The following is a 22,297-nucleotide window of genomic DNA, read 5'->3' as shown; positions in this document are numbered from 1 at the left end:
TACAGGTAAAGATAACCTATGAGAAACAAAATAACTTTGCAATTATTTTTTTCCAACACAGAAACAATTATTATCACCTGTTGTATATAATGTAAAAGTAAGATATTTTGCTACAACTGAACCCATAAACTAATTTCTTTCAAAATCATACAGAGCATGGTTTTGGAGTTTCAATTTTTTAAAAAAAGCATATAGAAGTGTTAGCAAAATGTTTCCTACTGTTCAAGATTCAGCTATTCTTTTTTTTCCTGAAATGATACTGAGTCCAAATTCCTGAAAAATAGGATTTTTGCTTGGGGAAAAAGTAAATACTTTTACTTTTTCGTAACCCGTGTTAAGAAAAATGTTTCAAAAAGCAGTTCTACTTGAATAAACAGAAATATAAAAACACAAGACAAACCAATGACTTCTTACCTTGCTACCATTTTCAGGTTTAAGATCATTCTATTAAAAAGAGAAAAACAAATATTTTAAGATATATCCAAATGAACTCCTACTATATGCTTGCTTCTAACTTTGAAACATGAGACTATATTCTGGTGATAGTGAATTTCCCTGGGAGACATAAGGATCTATAAAAAGATACTGACCCCTACTCTGAGCATATCAGGGTCCCTTGTTAGAAAGGCATATATGGATAGTTTTAAAGTCTATAATTACTACCTTTAGCAGGGAGCTTGCAAAAGCAAACCACTATTTTAGGTAGAGGTGTTATTAACTGCATTACAAAAATGAATCAATGCATAAAATCCAAAATCAGTTCCCTTAGCTTTTTAGAGATATTACATGTGCTACCTGGCAAAGAAGCTATATCCTAGCAAAGTTAAGACTAGACAATTTTAGAGAAAATTTACCCTGATGGCTAGGTTGAATGAATTTTCATTTCAATAATTCATTTTTTTTTTTTTGAAATGGAGTCTTGTTCTGTCACCCAAGCTGGAGTGCAGTGGTGTGATCTTTGCTCACCTCAACCTCCACCTCCCAGGTTCAAGCAACTCTCGTGCCTCAGCCTCCAAATAGCTGGAATTACAATGTGTACTACCACATCCAGCTAATTCTTTTATTTTTTAGTAGAGGTGGGGTTTCACCATGTTGGCCAGGCTGGGCTCAAACTTCTGACCTCAAGTGATCTGCCTGCCTCAGCCTCCCAAAGTGCTGGGATTACAGGTGTGAGCTACCACACACTGCCAATAATTCATTTCTTCATCCTGTTCCACAGCTGTTCAGTAGTTTTCTCTGCATAAGGGCTCCTAGCTGTGATAGTTCTTACCGGATGGATATCACCAATATAGTACTGCTTTAGCATTTCTCTGGCATCAGAGGAGTGTCCTACATCTTCAAAGCTCTCACTTGCATCTACACCAGCTTGTTCCAGCAGAACCTCTTCTCCTCCAGGGTGCTACAAGGAAAAGATACTCACTAAACCAAGGGTTCTCTGAAAAGCAAACCATCAAGTTACTTTCCCATACCCCTTTTTTCCTTTAATAGAAATAATGGAACAAATTAACATTAGGTGCTGTCTGATAGGATGCAATGGGAAGAACAAAGCATAACTTCTGGGGTACTGTGGTCAAAAATGCCTAATATGGGGGTAACTGTGAGGAAATATGGACAACCACAAATTTAGAAATATTCTACAAAATCTCTCTGGACAGTTCTGGCCCATGATCTCCAAAGATACCATGGTCATGAAAATCAAATAAAGAGTGAAGAAACTGTTTCATATTGAAGGAGGCTAGAGAGACATGACAACTGGGAACAATGTGTGATCCTAGGGTGGTTCCTTTGCCAATATTATTGAGATAGCTGCTTCTGCTATCTCAATACCTGACTGAGGAATCCAGGCAAAGGGCATATGTAATTCTTTATTCTATTCTTGCAACTTTTCTGTAAGTATGAAATTCTTTCAAATTAAAAAGGTAACCAGGCCAGGCACAGTGGCTCATGTCTACAATCCTAGCACTTCAGGAGGCTGAGGCAGGCAGATCACTTGAGGTCAGGATTTTGAAATCAGCCTGGCCAACTTGGTGAAACCCTGCCTGTACTAAAAATACAAAAAGTGGTGGGTGTGGTGGGGCACACCTGTAGTCCCAGCTACTCAGGAGGCTGAGGCAGGAGAATCACTTAAACCTGGGAAGGGGAGGTTGCAGTGAGCCAAGATCACACCACTGCACTCCAGCCTGGGCAAAAGAGCAAGACTCTGACTCAAAATAAATGAATAAATAAGTGAACTAAATAAATAAGTAGTTCCTCAGGAAGTACATTCTATAACTATCAGCTATGTGACCCTGTACAAGTTATTCAGAAATTCAAATGTCTTCATTTCCATACTTGTAAAATGGGAATATTAATAAGAGTACCTGTCATGACAACTATTGTACATGTTAAAGGAGATAAGCATATAAAACACTTTGTACTCCAGAAAAGCAAGGTAAAGTAGGCATAATATAATACCATCTATGATTTTTAAATGAAGATACATATATGCTTACAAATGCATAAAATATCTCGGGAAATGGTGGCTGGGAGGCAGGGTAGAAGGAACTTTACCACATACTCTTCTGAAATTGTTTTGCCCAAGTAAAGCATTACCTACTCAGAAAATAAATCATTTTGTAAAATTATATTTAGTAGTCTTTGACTTAAATACTCAAAAAACATTTACTTACAATTAGCAAATTTATATTTATATTATCTAAATTTGTATTTTTGAAATATTAATGCTTTTTACTTACTTTTTATAAAAATTTCAGCAGAAATAAATTATCATTCCTATTTTAAATAAATATTAATTCAACTGAAGTATAAAAACTCTTAAGTGTTACTACCTAGTGATAGTCATTTGCCTATGAGCTCCTTGAGGATAAGGATAACTTCTATTTTTCTCTCCCAAAAGGTCTCCACCCAGTGAATGGGTCTCACATCCCAGTATTTAAGCATGCTATTTTAAAGCAAGAGTAAGACAGCCACTATTCATTTGTTATTATATCTGAAGCCTCTCAGATGTGTTCTTTGTTGTGGAACTAAGTCATCAGTTCTGGAATTATGGCCCAATTTGTTCTATGTATCTAAACTATGGAAGATTTTTTTTTCCTTTTGACACATCCCAACTACTGTGCTGCCCTTCAGAGTAAAAGGACAACAAAACTCCTTAGAAGCTTAGGACATTTCAGGGAATGACTGAATTTATGACTTGCTACACAGTTCTTTCTACAAAGTACTTTCACTTTCATCAATCTCTCACTGCTTATAAACAAGAGAAAGCACAACTTTTAAAAAACATTAAGTAAAAATTATGTATTCACTGTGGTGAATAATAGAATAGAATAATACGAAAAAGAATAATCAACTAGAGTCTCTGGAACAGAAATAAGTGCAGTTAACAATTTGGTGTGTAAAACTTCATTTTTCCTATGTATTCTTTCAATCATTTCAGCCATTAGTCTATAATTTTTTATTGAATCCTTACTATTTTGTGTGGTAGGCAGTGACAAATAAAAACTTTTTGTGTTTCACAAAGTGAATTCCTATGCACCTAATGTATTATTATACCCTGCTTTTTTTTCACTGAAGCAAGTGGACATCAGAGTGATCAAACAAAATCCTTTGATTTAACAACTTTCATTCTAAAATGTAATCTTAATAGAGATGGCTTACAACAAGCAAAAAGACATCAGGGAGCTCTTAGTTTCTGTTTAGAACTCTGTAGTCTTCAGATACCATTAGTGAAAAGTCGAATGGATGCAGGGCTGCAGCGGGCCACGGACAGTGCAGCTGGAGGAGCTGGAAGCAGTCCACTAAGCCTAAGGCTGTAGCAGGGTCTTAGCTAGTCCTAGGCCAAGATAATGCCCAGGATGAGGGGCATGAGAAGACCTCGAGGAGAACCCAAAGAAGAGCCCCAGCACCCCAGGAGAGGAAGCCAGACCAGCTCTCTGACCAGAGGGTAGGAGCTACTGTTCAACTCATCAGCCTCCGGATGGTCCTGCCCATATTTATCATCTGCTTCTTCTCAGACATGATCTGCCACTACATGTTCATCCTGCTACAGAGCAACAAGAAGCTCACAGGAGCAAGGATCTGACAGTTATGTCCTAATTTTAAGCAGAGTCTTAAGGGAAAATGGAAATTACACTCCCAAAAAGTCTTTTCTTGACATAAAAATATTACATCAACAACCCAGAGGATAAAAATATCACCACTTTCTCCCACTATGCTCTCAGACATGATGAAAGGAAATATAACAAATATCATCCCTGTGATTCTTACCGGTAGATGGATCAACATAACATACTCAGGCATTGTTGCAACCAAGGTCCTATTTCCAGGGACCCTCTGATTTGTTGTTTCTGTTTGTTTATGAGACAATCTTGCTGTGTCACCCAGGCTGGAGTGCAATGGTGCTATCCCGGCTCACTGCAACCTCCATCTCCTGGGTTCAAAAGATTCTCCTGCCTCAGGCTCCCAAGTGGTTGGGATTACAGGCGCCCGCCACCGTGTCTGGCTAATTTTTGTGCTTTTAGTAGAGATGGGATTTCACCATGTTGGCCACGCTGGTCTCGAACTCCTGACCTCAGGTGATCCTCCTGGCTCAGCCTTCCAAAGTGCTGGGATTACAAGTATGACCCACTGTACCCAGCTGACCCTCTAGTTTTAAGCCTATGCTGCAGCAAGTTACCAAACTTCTCACATTAGATGCACCCTGAATGAGCTCTGCATCCTGGTATTTCCTCAATGTATTTGGGCTTCAGAGAATTTACTGTGATTCTGGGTCAAGATAATGGCAACTAACCAATAAACAGTGAGGCCTGAACGGATGACCAGAGCAGCCATGGCCATTCCAACAGACACCAGCAAAGCTTCCAAGAAAAAGTAGAAAGTTTTGGAGCTAATGGGTCACCAGCGGACACTAGATGATGTCAAAGAAAAGCTCATGGTCAAAGACCTTCACTTTGAAGGTATGTTAAACAGGAGTTACAAGGCCAAGTACAGTGTCTCATGCCTATAATCCCAGCATTTTGGGAAGCCAAAGAGGGTGGATCACTTAAGACTAGGAGTCTGAGACCAGCCTGGCCAACACTGTAAAACCCTGTCTCCACTACAAGTACAAAAACTAGCCAGGCATGGTGGCACTCGCCTGTAATCCCAGCTACTGGGAAAAACCACTTGAACCTGGGAGGCAAAGGCTGCAGTGAGCCAAGACTGTACCATTGCATTCCAGCCTGGGTGACAGAGCAAGGCCCTGTCTCAAAAAAAAAAAAGTTACAAATTTCTATTTTTGAAGACCAAGCAATAAAGATTAGCTCTACCAGAACTTGGAGTGGCCTTTAACCTGCTAACTTATGTTTGAGCTGGAGCCTCTTAGAACTTAAAAAAAAAAAAAAAAAAAAAAAAGGATGGCTAGGCACACTGGCTCACCTGTAATCCCAACACTTTGGGAGGCCAAGGCAGGAAGATTGCTTGAGGCCAGGAATTCAAGACCAACCTAGGCAACCAAGCAAGACCCCATTCTCCACAAAAAAATTAAAAAACTATCCAGACATGGTGGCTCATGCCTATAGTCTTGGCTACTGAAGAAGCTGAATTAGGAGGACCAACCAGGAGCCAAGGAATTCAAGGCTGTGGCGCCACTGCACTGCAGCCTGGGCAACAAAGACCCTGACTCTAAAAAAATTAAAAATAAGTATTTAAAAATAAAAAATAATAGTAATTTTAAAAAGAAAGATACATGAGCCACTGAGCATGCAGCAAGGATCACTCTTATCTGAGCTGAGTTTCCCTTTATGCCTGAAACTAGAAAAAATGAAGAGTATGTGCTTGATGATTTACAGGGAAAGAGCCCTTTAAAAAATGTTTTATATTTTCCTTCTGGTGACTCTAGAAATGAGAGGCAGAGAAAAAGGAAAACTTAAGCAAACAATAACATAAACGTTTACCTAAAATTCAATCTTTGAAAAAGCATTATTTTCTAAAAGATTTCATGTAAACAAAAAAAAAAAGAAAAAGCATTATTAATTATAACTAATTATGTGCAGTCTTTTAATCATAGTAAGCACCTATTTTCTTGAGATTCAAGTACCCTGCATTTTTATATTTAATTCTGTTAGTATTTTTATAACTTTCTTTACAAAAGTAATAATTTTCATTACCAAAAATTTAGAAACGATAGATGAGCAAAATGAATCTCCCTGTATTGCTCATTTCGAGTCTACAGAATGACATAAAGAGCAAATGTGTGAAAACTTCATTCACACAAACTGTTTCAGACTTATTATCCAGGGCCAGGAGACATAGCAAACCTTCTATATATTTTAATATTATCCAGGGAAAATTAGCGACCATGACATACTGCTTAGATCTATTTTCCATCAAGGGAACTTTCAGGATCATCAAAGACAGGTTAAGTAATGGGAAATTCTTGATATGGAGTTGAGAAAATTATCAAACCCATTGAAGAAAATGAGTTTCTATATTGTATGTGTCCAGTCAGTTGAACTAAAGCCCCCAGATATCCTGGATAAGAGTTTACATAACTTTTTAAGAAGGCAGAGAGAGCAACTTCTGGCAGACATGTAAGTAAGGCTGCACAGGAATTTTTCTGTCTGGAGCAAATGTCCCGGGAAGTGGCAGGGCGCCATTTCTCTATCGACAGGCAGACGAAATTTGCATAATGAGCACTGTAATCAAGAAGAAATCACTTCTAACTACAAATTAAACCATTTTATTTTCTCTTTAAGAAACAAATCAAAGAGAAGTAAAACTGGAGAAATCAGAATAATATCTGTCGACTGTATTACTGTCAATACCCTGGTTATGATATCATACTAATGTCTTGCAAAATGTTACAACTGGGAGAAGAGTACAGAGGATCTCTATCATTACTTACAATTACTTATGAATCTACAAGTATCTCAATAAAAAATTTCCACTAAAAAAATCAAATAAGGAAAAAAAAAATCAAACGAGGGCCAGGCACAGTGGCTTATGCCTGTAATCCCAGTACTTTGGGAGGCTGAGGTGGAAGGATTGCTTGAGCTCAGGAGTTCATGACCAGCCTGGACAACATAGTGAGATGCTATCTCTTTAAAAAAAAATCAAATGAGATCTCCTAAAAATATACTCAAATGTGTAATAAATACATGTATTTACACACATACGGCCATAGCAGCATTATTCATTGCAGTCCCAAACTGGAAATAGCTCAATTGTCTACAGTAGAGTATGTATAAACTGAGATATAATCATACAACGAAATCCTTATCTGCAATGAAAGAGAATGAACTGCAATGAAAAAGAATGCCACATACACAACACAGAAGAATGCAACATGTTGAAGAAACTAGACACAAAAGAATATATACTGTGAAATTTCCATTTATTAAAAAGTTCAAACAGGCTGTGCATGGTGGCTCATGCCTGTAATCCCAGCACTTTGGGAGGCTGAGGTGGGTGGATCACCTGAGGTCAGGAGTTCAAGACCAGCCTGGCCAACATGGTCAAACCCGGTATCTACTAAAAATAGAAAAAATTAGCTGACTGTGGTGTCACATGCCTGTAATCCCAGCTACTCAGGAGGCTGAGGTGGGAGAATCACTTGAACCCTGGAGGCAGAGGTTGCAGTGAGCCAAGATAGCATCACTGCACTCCAGCTTGGGCAACAAGAGCGAAACTCTGTCTCAAAAAAAAAAAGTTTAAGATGGACGAGGTGCAGTGGCTCGAGCCTATAATCCCCAGACTTTGGCAGGCTGAGGCAGGAGAATCACTAGAGGCCAGGAGTTGGAGGCCAGCCTGGGCAACATGGGGAGACCCCCACCTCTATTAAAAATAAAGAAATCCAGATGTGGTGGTGCACACCTGTGTAAGGCCGGTTGCCTCGCCAGGAGGTTGGACACACTCACCTCTGCCCCCGGCACCAGGCTCTGCACTTGGCACCTAGCTCTGCCGCATGGCTCCCCTGGAAGGCTCCAGCTGATGCAAGGCTCCTGGCTGGCTCTCCCACCGGAAAACCCGCCCAACAACCCGCTAACCAGCGGCCTACCCCATCTTAATCCCACTTCCCTGGAGTTAATCAGAGCACCCAGCTGTTGCTCGTTCCTTCTAGTCATAAAAACCCCACGCCCCAGGAATTTGGCGCCACTTCCCTGGCCCCTTTCCCTGGGACCATGGAACCTCGCCCGGGAGCTGAATAAATTGGATTTTCATTTTCTTATACTGGCCTCAGTTTCCTCATTTTAAACTCGGCAATAAACCTTACAACCTGTAGTAAAGAAATCCAGGTGTGGTGGTGCACACCTGTAGTCCCAGCTACTTGGGAGGCTGAGGCAGGAAGACTGCTTGAGCCCAGGAGTTTGAGGCTACAATGAGCTACGATCCACCACTACACTCCAGCCTGAGTGACAGAGCAAGACCCTGTCTTTAAAAAAAGCGTTTAAAATGGTAGATTTCAGCTCACAACTGTAATCCCAGCTCTTTGGGAGGCCCAGGCGGGCAGATCACTTGAGATTAGGAGTTAGAGACCAGCCTGGCCAACATGGCAAAATCTCATCTCTACCGAAAATACAAAAATTAGCTGGGTGTGGTGGTATGCACCTGTAATTCCAGCTACTCAGGAGGCTGGGGCAAGAAAATCACTTGAACCCAGGAGGCGGAGATTATAGTGAACAGAGATCACACCACTCCACTCCAGCCTGGGTGACGGAGTGAGAATGTCTAAAAATAAAAATACAGATTTCATGCTATGTTTTTACCACAATATAAATGTTTAAGCAAATACAATTAAAAATAGAAATATAATATTTATATATACATACTTTTTAGGAATATATCTAGATACTATAAAACTAGGAAAAGGATGGAAATAATCAATCAAGAGTGATGGTTATTTTGGGGGGCAGGAAGTAGGAAAGAGGCTAGAGAAAATCATAGGTAAAAGACCATTTGATTAGATCCAGGTTATGGTTACGGTCTTGTTTTTCTTGAGACACAGTTTCACTCTGTCACCCAGGCTGGAGTGCAATGGCACAATTTCTGCTCTCTGCAACCTCCAACTCCCGGGATCAAGTGATTTTTATGCCTCAGCCTCCTGAGTAGCTGGGAATACAGGCACGCACCACCATGCCTGGCTAATTTTTGTATTATTAGTAGTGACAGGGTTTCGCCATGTTGGCCAAGCTGGTCTCAAACTCCTGACCTCAAGTGATTCACCTGCCTTGGCCTCTGAAGGTGCTGGGATTACAGGTGTAAGCCACCGCGCCAGGCCTTATGGTTAAGGTCTTAATTTTCATTTTGGATAGTGAGTTAACAGGTGCTTGTTACATTTAAAATAATTAACTAAATATATTCATAAATACATATATATATAAGAAGTGTATTACGTACGCAGTATATTATGCAAAACAGGCATTTAGAGTTAGAAGTCAGGATAGTTACCTTGGGGAAGCGAGGGGTCTTGATTGGGAAGGAGCATTTCTAGGGTCCTAGCACTATTCTTTCTCAACTTGGATGGTGGTTTCACAAATGTGTTGACTTAGTCAAAGTTGGTTGAAATTGCTTTGAGGCTTGGTATATTTTTCTACTACAGTTTTAAAAAATGTATTTCTTAAAAATCATGCAATTAACATTTGTAAAGAAGAGATACCTGAAAACGTAATCAGTAAGATTAGACACAAGGCAGACTTTTCAAATTGTTCTAGCTGCAGCATACCTTCTTCAAGCAATATTTTGGATGGAAGTCCAATTCACACAATCAAGTAATGTGCTTAAAAGTGGACAGCAGTCTTCAAGAATCAGTTTAAGGCCAGGTGTGGTGGCTCATGCCTATAATCCCAACACTTTAGGAGGCTAAAGCAGGATCACTTAAGGCCATGAGTTCAAGGACAGCCTGGGCAACATAGTGAGGCCCCATCTCTACAAAAAATAAAATAAAAAATAAACCTAACCAGGCATGGTGGTGCACAACCATAATCCCAGCTACTTGAGAGCTAAGGTGGAAGGATTGCTTGAGCCCAGGTCAAGGCTGCAGTGAGCCGTGTAATCTGCATTCTGGTCTGGGTGACAGAGCATGACCCTCTCTCAAAACAAAACAAAAAACCCCAACACCCTTTCACAATTAAAAAAAAAAAAAAAAAACTCAGAGCCTGGGTACAGTGGCTCATGCCTATAATCTCAGCACTTTGGGAGGCCAAGGTGGATGGATCACTTGAGTCCGGGAGGCATAGGGTCTTGCTACATTGCGCAAGCAGGAGTGCAGTGGCTATTCACAGGCATAATTATTGCACACTACAGTATCCAACTGATGGCCTGAAGCAATCCTTTGGCGTCACCCACCTGAGTAGCTGGGACTACAGGTGCTCAACATCACGCCCAGTTCCCAGTTGATTTTTCACAAGGATGCCAAGTCCATTCAGTGGAGGAAAGAACAGTCTTTTCAAGAAATGATGCTGGGAAACTGGATTTTCACATGCAAAAGAAAGAAGCTGAACTCCTACCCCATACCATATTAAAAACAATTAACTCAAAATGGATCAACAACCTAAATATAAAAGTTAAAATCATAAAATTCTTAGAGAAAACATAAGGGTAAATGTTCATGACCTTGAGATTGGCAATGGATTCTTAGATATGATACCACAAAAGCATAGGCAACAACAACAAAAAAAGATACACTGGACTCCATCAAAATGAAAACTTTTTAACATCACAGGACATCAAGAGTAAAAACACAATTTACAGAATGTGAGAAAATATCTGCAAATCATATATCTGATCAAGGATTAATATCTAGACTATATAAAGAACTGTAATCTAACAACAAAGATGATCCAACTTAAAAGTGGGCAAAGAGCTCTCTCTCTCTCTCTCTCCTTCTCACATTCAAATTTTTAAAAAGGCAAAGAACTCTAGTAGACATTTCTCCAAAGAATATATACAAATAACCAATAAGATGAAAAAGTGTGCAGTATCAGTAGTCATTAAGGAAATGAATTATGTCAGAAAGGGACACCCCACACCAACAAAAAAAGCAAGTAACAGTCAAACCATAACGAGACACCACTTTACACCTGCTAGGATGGCTACAATAAAAAATATATATGAAAAAATGGGATCTTTGTACATTGCTGGTGGGAATATAAAATAGTGTAGATACTGTGGGAAACAGTTTGGAGGTTCCTCAAAAAGCCAAGCATAATGACCCAACAATTCCACTCTTAGATATGTCCAAATGAATTAAAAACAGATTCAAACAGACTTGTACGCCAATGCACACTGCAGCATTGTTCACAATAGCCAAATGGTAGACAACCCATGCCCATTATCAGATGAATAGATAGGCAAAATGTGGTATATACATAAAATATTATTCAGCCTTAAAAATGAACGAAATTGCCAGGCATGGCAGCTCACACCTGTAATCCCAGCAATTTGGAGGGCCGAGGCATGAGGATCACCTGAGGTCAAGAGTTCGAGACCAGCCTGATCAACATGGAGAAACCCCGTCTCTACCAAAAATACAAAATTAGCCAGGCATGGTGGTGCATGCCTATAATCTCAGCTACTCGGGAGGCTGAAGCAGGAGAATCACTTGAACCTGCAAGACAGAGGTTGCAGTGAGCTGAGATTGCGTGCCATTGCACTCCAGGCTGGGAAACGAGTGAAACTCTGTCTCAAAAAGAAAAAAAAAGAGAGAGAGTAAAACTAGGTTTATATATCTATAATTAATATAAACTAAAAATGTGCTTTTGTCTGAGTCATAACAAAACAAGACAGAAGCGTACGGGGGATTATGCTCAGTAATCTAGTTGTTTATACTATTCAAATCAATTAAACACTCAAAAATTCCTCCCTACTTTTTATTAAGTAAGCCTAATAAGACAGTAGATATTTCCCATTTTTTTCCTAGGATTTGCTTTGTATTTAAATCTCACATGAATTTGAAAAAAAAAAAAAAAAAAGGTTCATCCAACCTGAATAGCCTTTGTACTTTAATACTAATGGATTCTGTGTCTACTTAATATTATGTATGCAGTTACACAATATTACAAATGAAATGTTTCAAATAAACTATACTGCAACCAAGATTATAAACTGCCAAAAGAGATGAAACAATGATTCGCATCTATTCATTTCTATCTAAGTCAAGCAATAATAATCAAGTTGAAATATGTTACAGCTACTATGGAAATTTCGTAATGTCCTCTTGTGAAAAATTTTATCCAGTTCAACTGTCCAAAGAATATGTCATAGGAGCAGGAGAAATCGACTGACTTTTCCTTAGTTTTGTTTACTTTAGTAAGTTTACTGGAGAGCAGACAGAAGATCTATATTTTAACAGAAGAAAGAGGACAAATTCCATATGGAAAGTAATGCTTCCAGATTACTAATTCTATGGAAATAGGGGATTTATGGGCAGAAAAGAGGAGAATATGAAGAATGACAGTTACAGAATAAAAATCTTATTGGGAAAAAAAAAATTAAACAAATTTTCTGTGGGTGGAAATTCCATACTGCTGTAATAAAAAATGTAACAATGGAGATATACTAGAGAGCGCATGACTTGGAAAAGGAAATCTAGAAACATTAAGATTGAGGAAGTGCAAAATTAGGCCTGGTGATGAAAAGAGGGTCCTCTAGCCAAACACATTACCTCATCAAAATAAAACATGGAGGCTTAGCCGGGAGTGGTGGCTCACCCCTGTAATCCCAGCACTTTGGGAGGCCGAGGCAGGTGGATCACAAGGTCAAGAGTTCGAGACCATCCTGGTCAACAAGGTGAAACACCGTCTCTACTAAAAATGTAAAAATTAGCTGGGCATGGTGGCGCACGCCTGTAGTCCCAGCCACTCAGGAGGCTGAGGCAAGAGAATTGCTTGAACCCAGGAGGCGGAGGTTGCGGTGAGCCGAGATCACGCCATTGCACTCCAGCCTGGGTAACAAGAGCAACTCCGTCTCAAAAAAAAAAAAAAAAAAAAAAAAAACCATGGAGGCTAAAATTTCGGAGAAGACAAAAACTACTTCCTAAAAAAAGCAGTCTGCAGGGCAGAGAAAGATACAGACCTAGGGGGTGAACTGGAGGAAATGGTACAGGTCTATAGGTACTTGCATTTGGATTAGAATGAGCCTGATAAGAAAAGGCTGTCACCCGCCGGCTGGGCACAGTGGCTCGGTGGTTCATGCCTGTAATCCTAGCACTTTAGGAGGCTCAGGTAGGTGGATCACAAGGTCAGGAGTTCAAGACCAGCCTGGCCAATATGGTGAAACCCTGTCTCTACTAAAAATACGAAAAAAATTAGCCAGGTATGGTGGCGTGCACCTGTAATCTCAGCTACTCAGGAGGCTGAGGTGGGAGAATCGCTTGAACCTGGACGTTGCAGTGAGCTGAGATTGTGCCACTGCACTCTAGCCTGGGTGACAGAACAAGACTGTCTCAAAAAAAAGAAAGAATGAAAAAAAGAAAAGGCTGTAGCCTAAGAGAGACAAACTAGCAGGCTACCAAGAATGGTATAACCCTTAGCAGTGTCTGAAGTTCAGGTCTGTAGATCTAAACATAACTTCACATCCTTATCCCCACCAATCAGGTCCCACTGCATTGATTCTCACAACTCCATAGGTACCTTCATGGTATTTATGTATTACAATTGCAATTATTTATGTAATTATTTATGTAATATCTTTCTTCTCTATCAGACTAGATAAATTCCATTGGGAATAGAGACCACATCTGTCCCATTCATGGCTGTTTTAGAACACAGCATGGTGCCTGGAACATAACGGGACCTAGGGAGTGAGCACACAAACTGCTCACAAGTGCAAACACAAGTGTGAGTGCATACCATGCCCCTGTGCAAAATGAATAAATAAATGAAAGTGCTAGAAGTTAAATTCTGCCTCATCTTATCTCTCACCTTCCCTAGAACTAACCACTTGGAACCACTCTTGGCAGAGAGCATTATTTCTATAAAATTATAATGTTAGGCCAGGTGCAGTGGCTCACTCCTGTAATCCCAGCACTTTGGGAGGCTGAGACTGGAGGATCACCTGAGATCAGGAGTTCGAGACTAGCCTGACCAACATAGTAAAACCCTGTCTCTATTAGAAACACAAAAAAACTAGCCGGGCGTGGTGGTGGGTGCCCGTAATCCCAGCCACTTGGGAAGTTGAGGCAGGAGAATTGCTTGAACCCGGGAGGCAGAGGTTGTAATTAGCTGAGACTGCACCACTGCACTCCAGCCTGGGAGAGAGCGAGGCTCCATCTCAAAAATTAGTTAATTAATTTAATTGTAACGTTAATTCCACTGGGCAAGCAACAATCAAACTGAACTTGCTTTTGACGAGCCTTGGAGAAATCCAGTAGGAATTATTAGTCAAACTCCAAAGCTTTCAAGAAATACCCTAGGATTGTATCAAGTAGAGCCTGCATTCTCAGCAGTCTTAAGGCCAGGCCACTCTTTACCTCACACAACAATTACTTGTGCACAGATCTTCCCTGCAAATCCAAGTCATCTAATTTACCTTTCAATCCTTCAAAGCCCTTGCCACTTGGCATTCAAAAGATGCTGCAGGAAACAATGCAATTTTGTTTTAAAAACAAAAATAATCACTAACGTTTACTGAGTTATTTAGGCCAGGAAATATGACATAATAAGTCTATATATGAACTATTTAAATTACTTGTCACTACCCTGTGATGAGAAAGGGCCTTTACAGAGCTTACTTCCACAAGGTTCCACAACTATTAAGTGGTAAAGTAGAAACCTCAGCCAGACACTCGGACCTCAAAGCCAACATCCAGCCACTAGAAAAAATGCTTTCAAGTCAATAATAACAACCCAATTTTTAAAAGGGCAAAACTAAACAGATACTTCACAAAAAGACATATGTAAAGGGCCAATAAGCCCATGGAAAGATACAACATCATTAGTCATCAGGAAAATGCAAGTTAAAACCACAATTATATACCATTCCACATCCATTACAATGGCTATTTTTTTTTTTTTTTTTTTTTGAGGCAGAGTCTTGCTCTGTCACCCAGGCTGGCATGCAGCAGCACAATCTCAGCTCACTGCAACCTCCACCTCCCAGGTTCAAGCAATTCTCCTGCCTCAGCCTCCCGAGTAGCTAAGACACGCCACCACACCCAGCTAATTTTTGTATTTTTAGAAGAGACGAGGTTTCTCCATGTTGGCCAGGCTGGCCTCGAACTCTTGACCTCAGTTGATCCACCCACCTCAGCCTCCCAAAGTGCTGGGATTAGAGGCCTCTGCCACTGCGCCTGGCCAACACACACCCATTAGAATGGCTAAAAGTAAAAAGACTAACAATTACAATGTATCAATGAAGATGTGGAAAAACTGGAAAACCTACACTGTGGTGGGAGTATAAAATAATATAAACACTTCCGGAAATGCTCTGGCAGTAGCTTAAAAAGTTAAATAGACATAAAACCTAGTAATCTCACTCCTAGCAACTTTACTACTAGGTATTTGCCCAGGAGGAATACATACCTAGGTCCACATAAAGATTTGTTCATGAAAGTTCCCAGCAGTTTTATTCATAATAGCCCCAAACTGGAGACAACCCAAATGTCAATCAACAGGTGAATGGACACACAAATATTGGTATATTCACACAATGAAATTAGAAGTTACAAATCACTGATAACAGAAAAAAACAGCTGAATCTCACAGATCTATTGAGCAAAATAAGCTAGACAGAAGAGTACACACTATAGTGTTAAAAATAAAATCAGTGTGAATGGGGACAACACTGGTAGAAATGTTCTATAGAGTCATGTGCCACATATGGTCAACAACGGACCATATGTATGATAGTGGTCCCATAAGATTATAAATACCATATTTTTATTGTACCTTTTCTGTGTTTAGATGCACAAATACTTGCTACTGTGTCACAACTGCCTGCAGGTTTATACAGATTTATAGCCTAGGAACAAGAGGCTGTATCACACAGCTTAGGTGGGTAGTAAACTATACCACCTAGGTTTGTGTAAGTACACTCTTATCATATTCGTAAAGGGATAAAATCACCTAATGATGCAGTTCTCAGAATGTGTCCCCATTGTGAAGTGACCCATGACTGTATATTGATTGTGATGGTGATTATACAGATGAAATATTTATTTGTCAAAACTCATTAAACTCTACATTCAAAATCTGTGCATTTTATTGTCCCTACATTTGATTTCGATTAAGTTGATTTAGAGAAAAAAATGTGACAGCAAAATACTGATAAATCCAAATGTTTATCAATAGGATAGTACTTAAATAAATTATGATCCATATAATAAATTCTATGCAGCTGTGGTGAAGGAGGAGGAGGGATGCCAGTTATTGCTATGGAAAGATTGCTGAGATATACAGTTAGGTGAAAAAAGCAAGACACAGATCAGTGTGCATAGTATGCTACCTTTTGTGTAAAAAAAAAGTAACTACATTCACTTTGGCTTGTATATGCAAAAAGAAACTGAATCAATCAAGAAGAAATTTGGAGAAAATAAACCACAAATGAAAAACATTATTTTCTTTTTTTTTTAATTTTCCTTTTCTTGAGACGCAGTCTTGCTGTGTTGTCCAGGCTGGAGTGCAGTGGCGCCATCTCAGCTCACTGCAGCCTCCACCTGCCAGGTTCAAGCTATTCTCCTACCTCAGCTGGGATTACAGGAACCATCATGCCTGGCTAATTTTCATATATTTAGCAGAGATGAGGTTTTGTCATGTTGCCCAGGCTGGTCTCGAACTCCTGACCTCAGGTGATCCACCCACCTCTGCCTCCCAAAAATGCTGGGATTACAGGCATAAACCACTGCGCCCAGCTGGAAAAACATGACTTTCTACCCATTATGAACCAGGCTTTAGCATAAAACTTATTACGAAGCAAGTACTAGAAGTCATAGCTAAGGCTAGAATTTTGAAGTAATGCTACGCCAACAAGAGAAATCAAGGGATCTGTCAAATCTGCTATCAATTGTATGATCAGGATCTCTCCGAACCTGTTACTTGTACCTCTGTTAAAAATCACTACTATCAAAGTCACCCTTGACTAGTGTTTTGAAGATGAAATAATGGGAAAGCACTTTTAAAAGCATAAAATGCCATACACCATACAAATGCAAGAAGTTACTAAATTTTGAGTTGTTAAATTATTGTCCACTAGTAAGACTGATTAAAAATGATGTTCTTGCTGGGTATGGTGGCTCACGCCTGTAATCCCAGCACTTTGGGAGGCCAAGATGGACTGATCACGAGGTCAGGAGTTTGAAACCAGCCTGACCAACATGGGGAAACCCTGTCGCTACTAAAAACACAAAAAAAAATTAGCCAGGCATGGCAGTATGCGACTGTAAGCAATCCCAGCTACTCAGGAGGGTGAGGCAGGAGAATCGCTTGAACCCAGGAGACGGAGGTTGCAGTGAACCAAGATTGCACCACTGCACTCCCGCCTGGGCACACAAGACTCTGTCTCAAAATAATAATAATAATGTTCTTTAGAGGAAACTTTTAAATTTTAAAAGTTTTTGGAATTAAAAATCAGGATGCAGACTTAGGCCTCATATTCACTGAAAAAATACTTCACTAGTATATTTGCTTCAGAGAAATAGAAATGAACTTTTACAAAATCATTAATCTATTGCTCAAAATAAATTGATCAGACATACAAAAACAAGGAAAAAAAAATCAAAGCTTCAAACCAATCTTTAGTGGCTGCATATCACTAGCTGCCTGGGGTTGGGGAGAGAATGACTGTAAAGGGAAAGGAAGCTTTTTAGAGTGATGAAAATGCTCTATGTCTTCACATGGAAGAATACTTCAAAACTCATCGAAATGTACATTTTAGATGGGTACAATTTATGTGTGTACATTACACCTCAATAAATTTAGTTTAAAATGTTTTAAAAAGTCTATCCTGTTTCCTTAATTAAAAAAAAAATTAGTTGCACCATGATCTGAAAGATAATTTTTAAAATGAGATCTAATACAACAGGCTTGAAGATTAAATAAAACAGGCTTGAAGAGTTAAGAGGGTGACAAAACAATGAGTCAATGACAAAAAAGGGGGGGTCACTTTATGACCTTCTGGCCTCAAGGTCAACTCAGATTACGGGGGAAAAAAAAAAACAATGGAGACATAATCAAGGTTGGGGGAGGGGTACGGAGAGAAATCTCAGCTTCTAGTCAGGACGACAAAAACCAAAAGCGGTATTACTTCAGAAGGCACGTTGGAAAAAGCACAGATGTGGGTGCACTTCAGACCCAGATTCAATGGACCTAGGCCGTTAAGTGTATGACCTTGAGTTCTCAACCCGAGCCTCAGTTTCCCTTTCTCTAAAATGGAGATAATGGTGGCTTAGAGTTTAGCCGAGCACCCAGCAAGTGCTCAACACATAATAGATGATCTTATGTAAGGCACCAGAACTCGGAGCTGACTGGAAATGTATGCAGACTAAAGACCTCTCCCCCAATCCCACCCCAGTTTCCCTCTGAGAGTCCTGGTCCCTTTTCTACGCCTTATCGCCCCTAGTCAGGCCTCCCTTCCTTCCCAAATACCCTCCACACAGCCCTTTCACCCCTCGCCCCGGCAGCTCCAGAAGCCTCCCACCTCCCGGGCCCCACCTCATTGAGGAAGCGGGTGACATCGTAGACTCGCCCATGGATTACAAGCCACAGTTCCTTCAAGGAGTTGCGCTTCGCCACCTCCTCCAACCGGTAATAGGTGGCTGAGGTGTCTACCTCCTGCTCTTTCCCATCGCTGCCGCTAGCTTCCGCAGTCGCCATTGAACCGGACATACCGCCTCTCCACAGCTAACTGGGATTCCGCTACTACCTTCCTTAAGAGCCCGCGCTCAGCTTTCCTCGGCTTCCGTAGCTAGGGCCCATAAGACCTTGGGAAAGTTCCTAGCAACAGCCAATCACGCTTCCGAAAACAAGGGGGCTCAGTTCGAAATCCCGCCCACTCCTCGCCATCTCCAGGTGAAAGTGTGGTTCGAGGTCCAACTAACCAATCAGGATAGTTCAACCTCCAACCTCACCAATCAGATGCCTTGATTTTTAGAATGGCGCCGAAAAGAGGAGTGCTGACAGGTGTCACCTCAGGAGAGGTTCCTTCGCTCAGCCTGCGGGCCTGTAGGGTCTCCAGTGCTCCGCTTCCCCTCCCTTCGCTGTAACTTTCTGCTGAGTCTCAGGAAGCTCGTTTCCCCCACACTACCGGCGCAGTCTGTATCCCAACCCTGATTTTACATCTTTGCTGCCTCCAGTCCGTGATCTGACCAATCCTGTCTTTCTAATGCTCAGTTTCCCCATCAGTAAAATGGACTTGATAAGCTCTCTCTTACAAAGGAGTTTGCCTTTTTTTCTTTTTTTTTTTCTGAGACAGGGTCTCGCTCTGCCCCTTAGGCTGGAGTGCCGCGGTGTGATCTCGGCTCACTGCAACCTCCACCTCCCAGGTTCAAGTGATTCTCCTGCCTCAGCCTCCCGAGTAGCTGGGATTACAGACATCCGCCACCACGCCCCGCTAATTTTTGTATTTTTAGTAGAGATAGGGTTTCACCCTGTTGGCCAGACTGGTCTAGAACTCCTAATCTCAGGTGATCCGCCCACCTCGGCTTCCCAAAGCTCTGGGATTACAGGCGTGAGCCACCGTGCCCGGCCGTGTTTGCCCATTTAAATGAGTGCCCGTAAAGCGCTTGGCGCATAGTAATCGCTAAATATGGTAGCCGATCAGAAAGGCAATTGCTTTCCCGTGTTGGGACAGCAATTGAGAGTAGAGTGTGGAGTACCCCACGTTTCTACCACCATTCAGAATCCGATTTTCAAACGAATTCTGTGATGATCAGGATCAATCTGCACTATTTTAGTCTCTACGTGATCTAAAATAGAATTGAATTCAACTGCTCCCCGCTAGAGGTCTTGGCACTTTGGAATTTCAAGTTTGATTAATGCGTTGTGCACCACTTTTTAACTGCCATTGTAACTGACAGATTGCTCTTCCTATAATGTCATTTTCATCCTGTCACTCTCGCAGTCTACCATTCAGGGCTTTCCACAATCCATTCGCAACCTCTTTCACTAACATATAATATTTTCCACCATTCCCTTTATAAGCCTGTTGCACCAGCCCCGACTCCGAAACCTGCTGGTGTAAAACCACACCAGTGGTCATCTCAAGTCCACCAAGTTAAGGATATTCTCTTCCTTCCAATGCCCAATGCCCTTTCAAGTTCCTCTTCAGTTTCTTCCTTTTTCGCAAACTCTTCTCCTACGGCTCTGAGCTCCAGTGGTTCCATCCCTTTGTAGTACATAACGAAGTGTATTACTGTTTTGGGAAACCTGCTACCTCCATAAATTTTAACTTTAGGCAGGGCACAGTGGCTCACATCTGTAATCCCAGCACTTTGGGAGGCCAAGATGGGAGGATCACAAGGTCAGGAGATCCAGACCATCTTGGCCATGGTGAAACCACATCTCTACCAAAATATTTAAAAAAAAAAAAAAAATTAGACGGGTGTGGTGGCGTGTGCCTGTAGTCTCAGCTACTCAGGAGACTGAGGTAGGGGAATCGCTTGAATCTAAAAGACAGAGGTGGCAGTGAGCTGAGATTGCACCCCTGCACTCCAGCCTGGCAACAGAGCAAGACTTTATTTTAAAAAATAAAAATTAACTTTACATATTTTGCTTCCCTAGTTAGACAGACACTATGAATCTGTCTCACAAGATTCTTAGGATCCTCCACAAACTCTAGATTCAAATATTTACATTTATTCCAGACATTTACTGTTTACTGTTACAAGTCTTAATGATAGGCCGTAAGAAACAAAATCTCTGAAAGAAAGAAAAACATTTACAGGCGGAACGCAGCGGCTCAAGCCTGTAATCATAGCACTTTGGGAAGCCGAGGTGGGCAGACTACTTGAATCCAGGAGTCAAGACCAGGCTGGGCAACATAGTGAGACTCTTTGTCTCTACAAAAATTAGCTGGGCATGGTGGCACACACCTATAATCCTGGTTATTTGAGAGGCTGAGATCTGAGGGAGCCTTGAGCCTAGGAAGTTGAGGCTGCAGTAAACTATGATCACACCATTGTACTCCGGCCTGGGTAACAGAGCAAAATCCTGTCTCAAAAAATAATAATAAATGAATTAAAATTTAAAAATTTACAAATTCTAGCACTTAAGTGACATTTTATTTGAATTTTTTTTTTTTTTTTTTAGAATTTCAAACAGGTAAGTTGCAAGAATAATAAAATGGATGACTGTATACTTTTTTTTTTTTTGAGACAGAGTTTCGCTGTTGTTACCCAGACTGGAGTGCAATGGCACAATCTCGGCTCACCACAACCTTCGCCTTCTGGGTTCAAGAAATTCTCCTGCCTCAGCCTCCCAAGTAGCTGGGACTACAGGCGTGCACCACCATGCCCAGCTAATTTTTGTATTTTTAGTAGAGACGGGGTTTCACCTTGTTGACCAGGATGGTCTCGATCTCTTGACCTCGTGATCCACCCGCCTCGGCCTCCCAAAGTGCTGGGATTACAGGCTTGAGCCACCGTGCCCAGCCGACTGTATACTTTTAACTTAGGTTTACCAATTGTTAATATTTTTCAATATTTTATTTCTTCCATATATATTTTGATCTTTGTTTGATCATTGTTGTTAATAGTGCTGAACTAGTTCAGATATCACCACCCTTTACAGCCAAATAATTCTACATGTATCTTCTAAAAATAAGAATATACTGTTACATAACTACAGTATGATTTTCAAATTCAGAGAATTTAACATTCACACAAAACTATTATCTCATATACTCTCCATATTACTTTCCATTATTGCATTCATGTTCCTTGTAGAATTTTAGTGTGTCTGTACGATCCAGGATCTGATTCAGGATCATTTATTGCACTTATCTGTGTCTCTTGAGTCTCCTTTAATCTGGAACATTTTGTTAACCTTGCTTTTTCTTTCATGACATTGACATTTTTAAATAGTATAGCCTCAAACTGAATTTTTTTTTATTTTTTTTTGAGACAGAGTTTTGCTCTGTAGCCCAGGCTGGAGTACCATGGCAAGATCTAGGCTTACCACAACCTCTGCCTCCTACATTCAAGCAATTCTCTTGCCTCAGCCCCCAGAGAGATTACATGCATGCACCACCACACCTGGTTAATTTTTGGTATTTTTGGTAGAGATGGGGTTTCTCCATGCTGGTCAGTCTGGTCTAGAAATCCCGATCTCAGGTGATCCACCCACCTTGGCCTCCCAAAGTGGGATTACAGGAGCGAGCCACTGTGCCC

The 22,297-nt window shown here is 40.7% G+C and overlaps 1 protein-coding gene across 2 annotated transcripts in view; it reads right to left on the bottom strand.

Annotated features, from left to right (window-relative positions):
* The window catches only part of CYB5B (cytochrome b5 type B), a 38,158-nt gene extending 19,340 nt beyond the window's left edge, over window positions 1–18,818 (bottom strand). For both annotated transcript variants that reach the window (XM_002761110.7, XM_008986146.5), the window contains exons 1-3: window positions 18,624–18,818; window positions 1,271–1,399; window positions 415–444 (exon numbers count right to left, since the gene is read on the bottom strand). In XM_002761110.7, coding sequence (XP_002761156.1) covers window positions 415–444; window positions 1,271–1,399; window positions 18,624–18,797 — 333 coding nt within the window. In that variant the 5' untranslated portion in view covers window positions 18,798–18,818. The remainder of the gene's footprint in view (window positions 1–414; window positions 445–1,270; window positions 1,400–18,623) is intronic.
* Between the last annotated feature and the right edge of the window lie 3,479 nt (window positions 18,819–22,297).

Source organism: Callithrix jacchus, chromosome 20 (assembly GCF_049354715.1).
Source record: "Callithrix jacchus isolate 240 chromosome 20, calJac240_pri, whole genome shotgun sequence".
NCBI lineage: Eukaryota > Metazoa > Chordata > Mammalia > Primates > Cebidae > Callithrix > Callithrix jacchus.
Note: the sequence above shows the minus strand (reverse complement) of the source record. Positions and strands in the feature narration are given on the sequence as shown.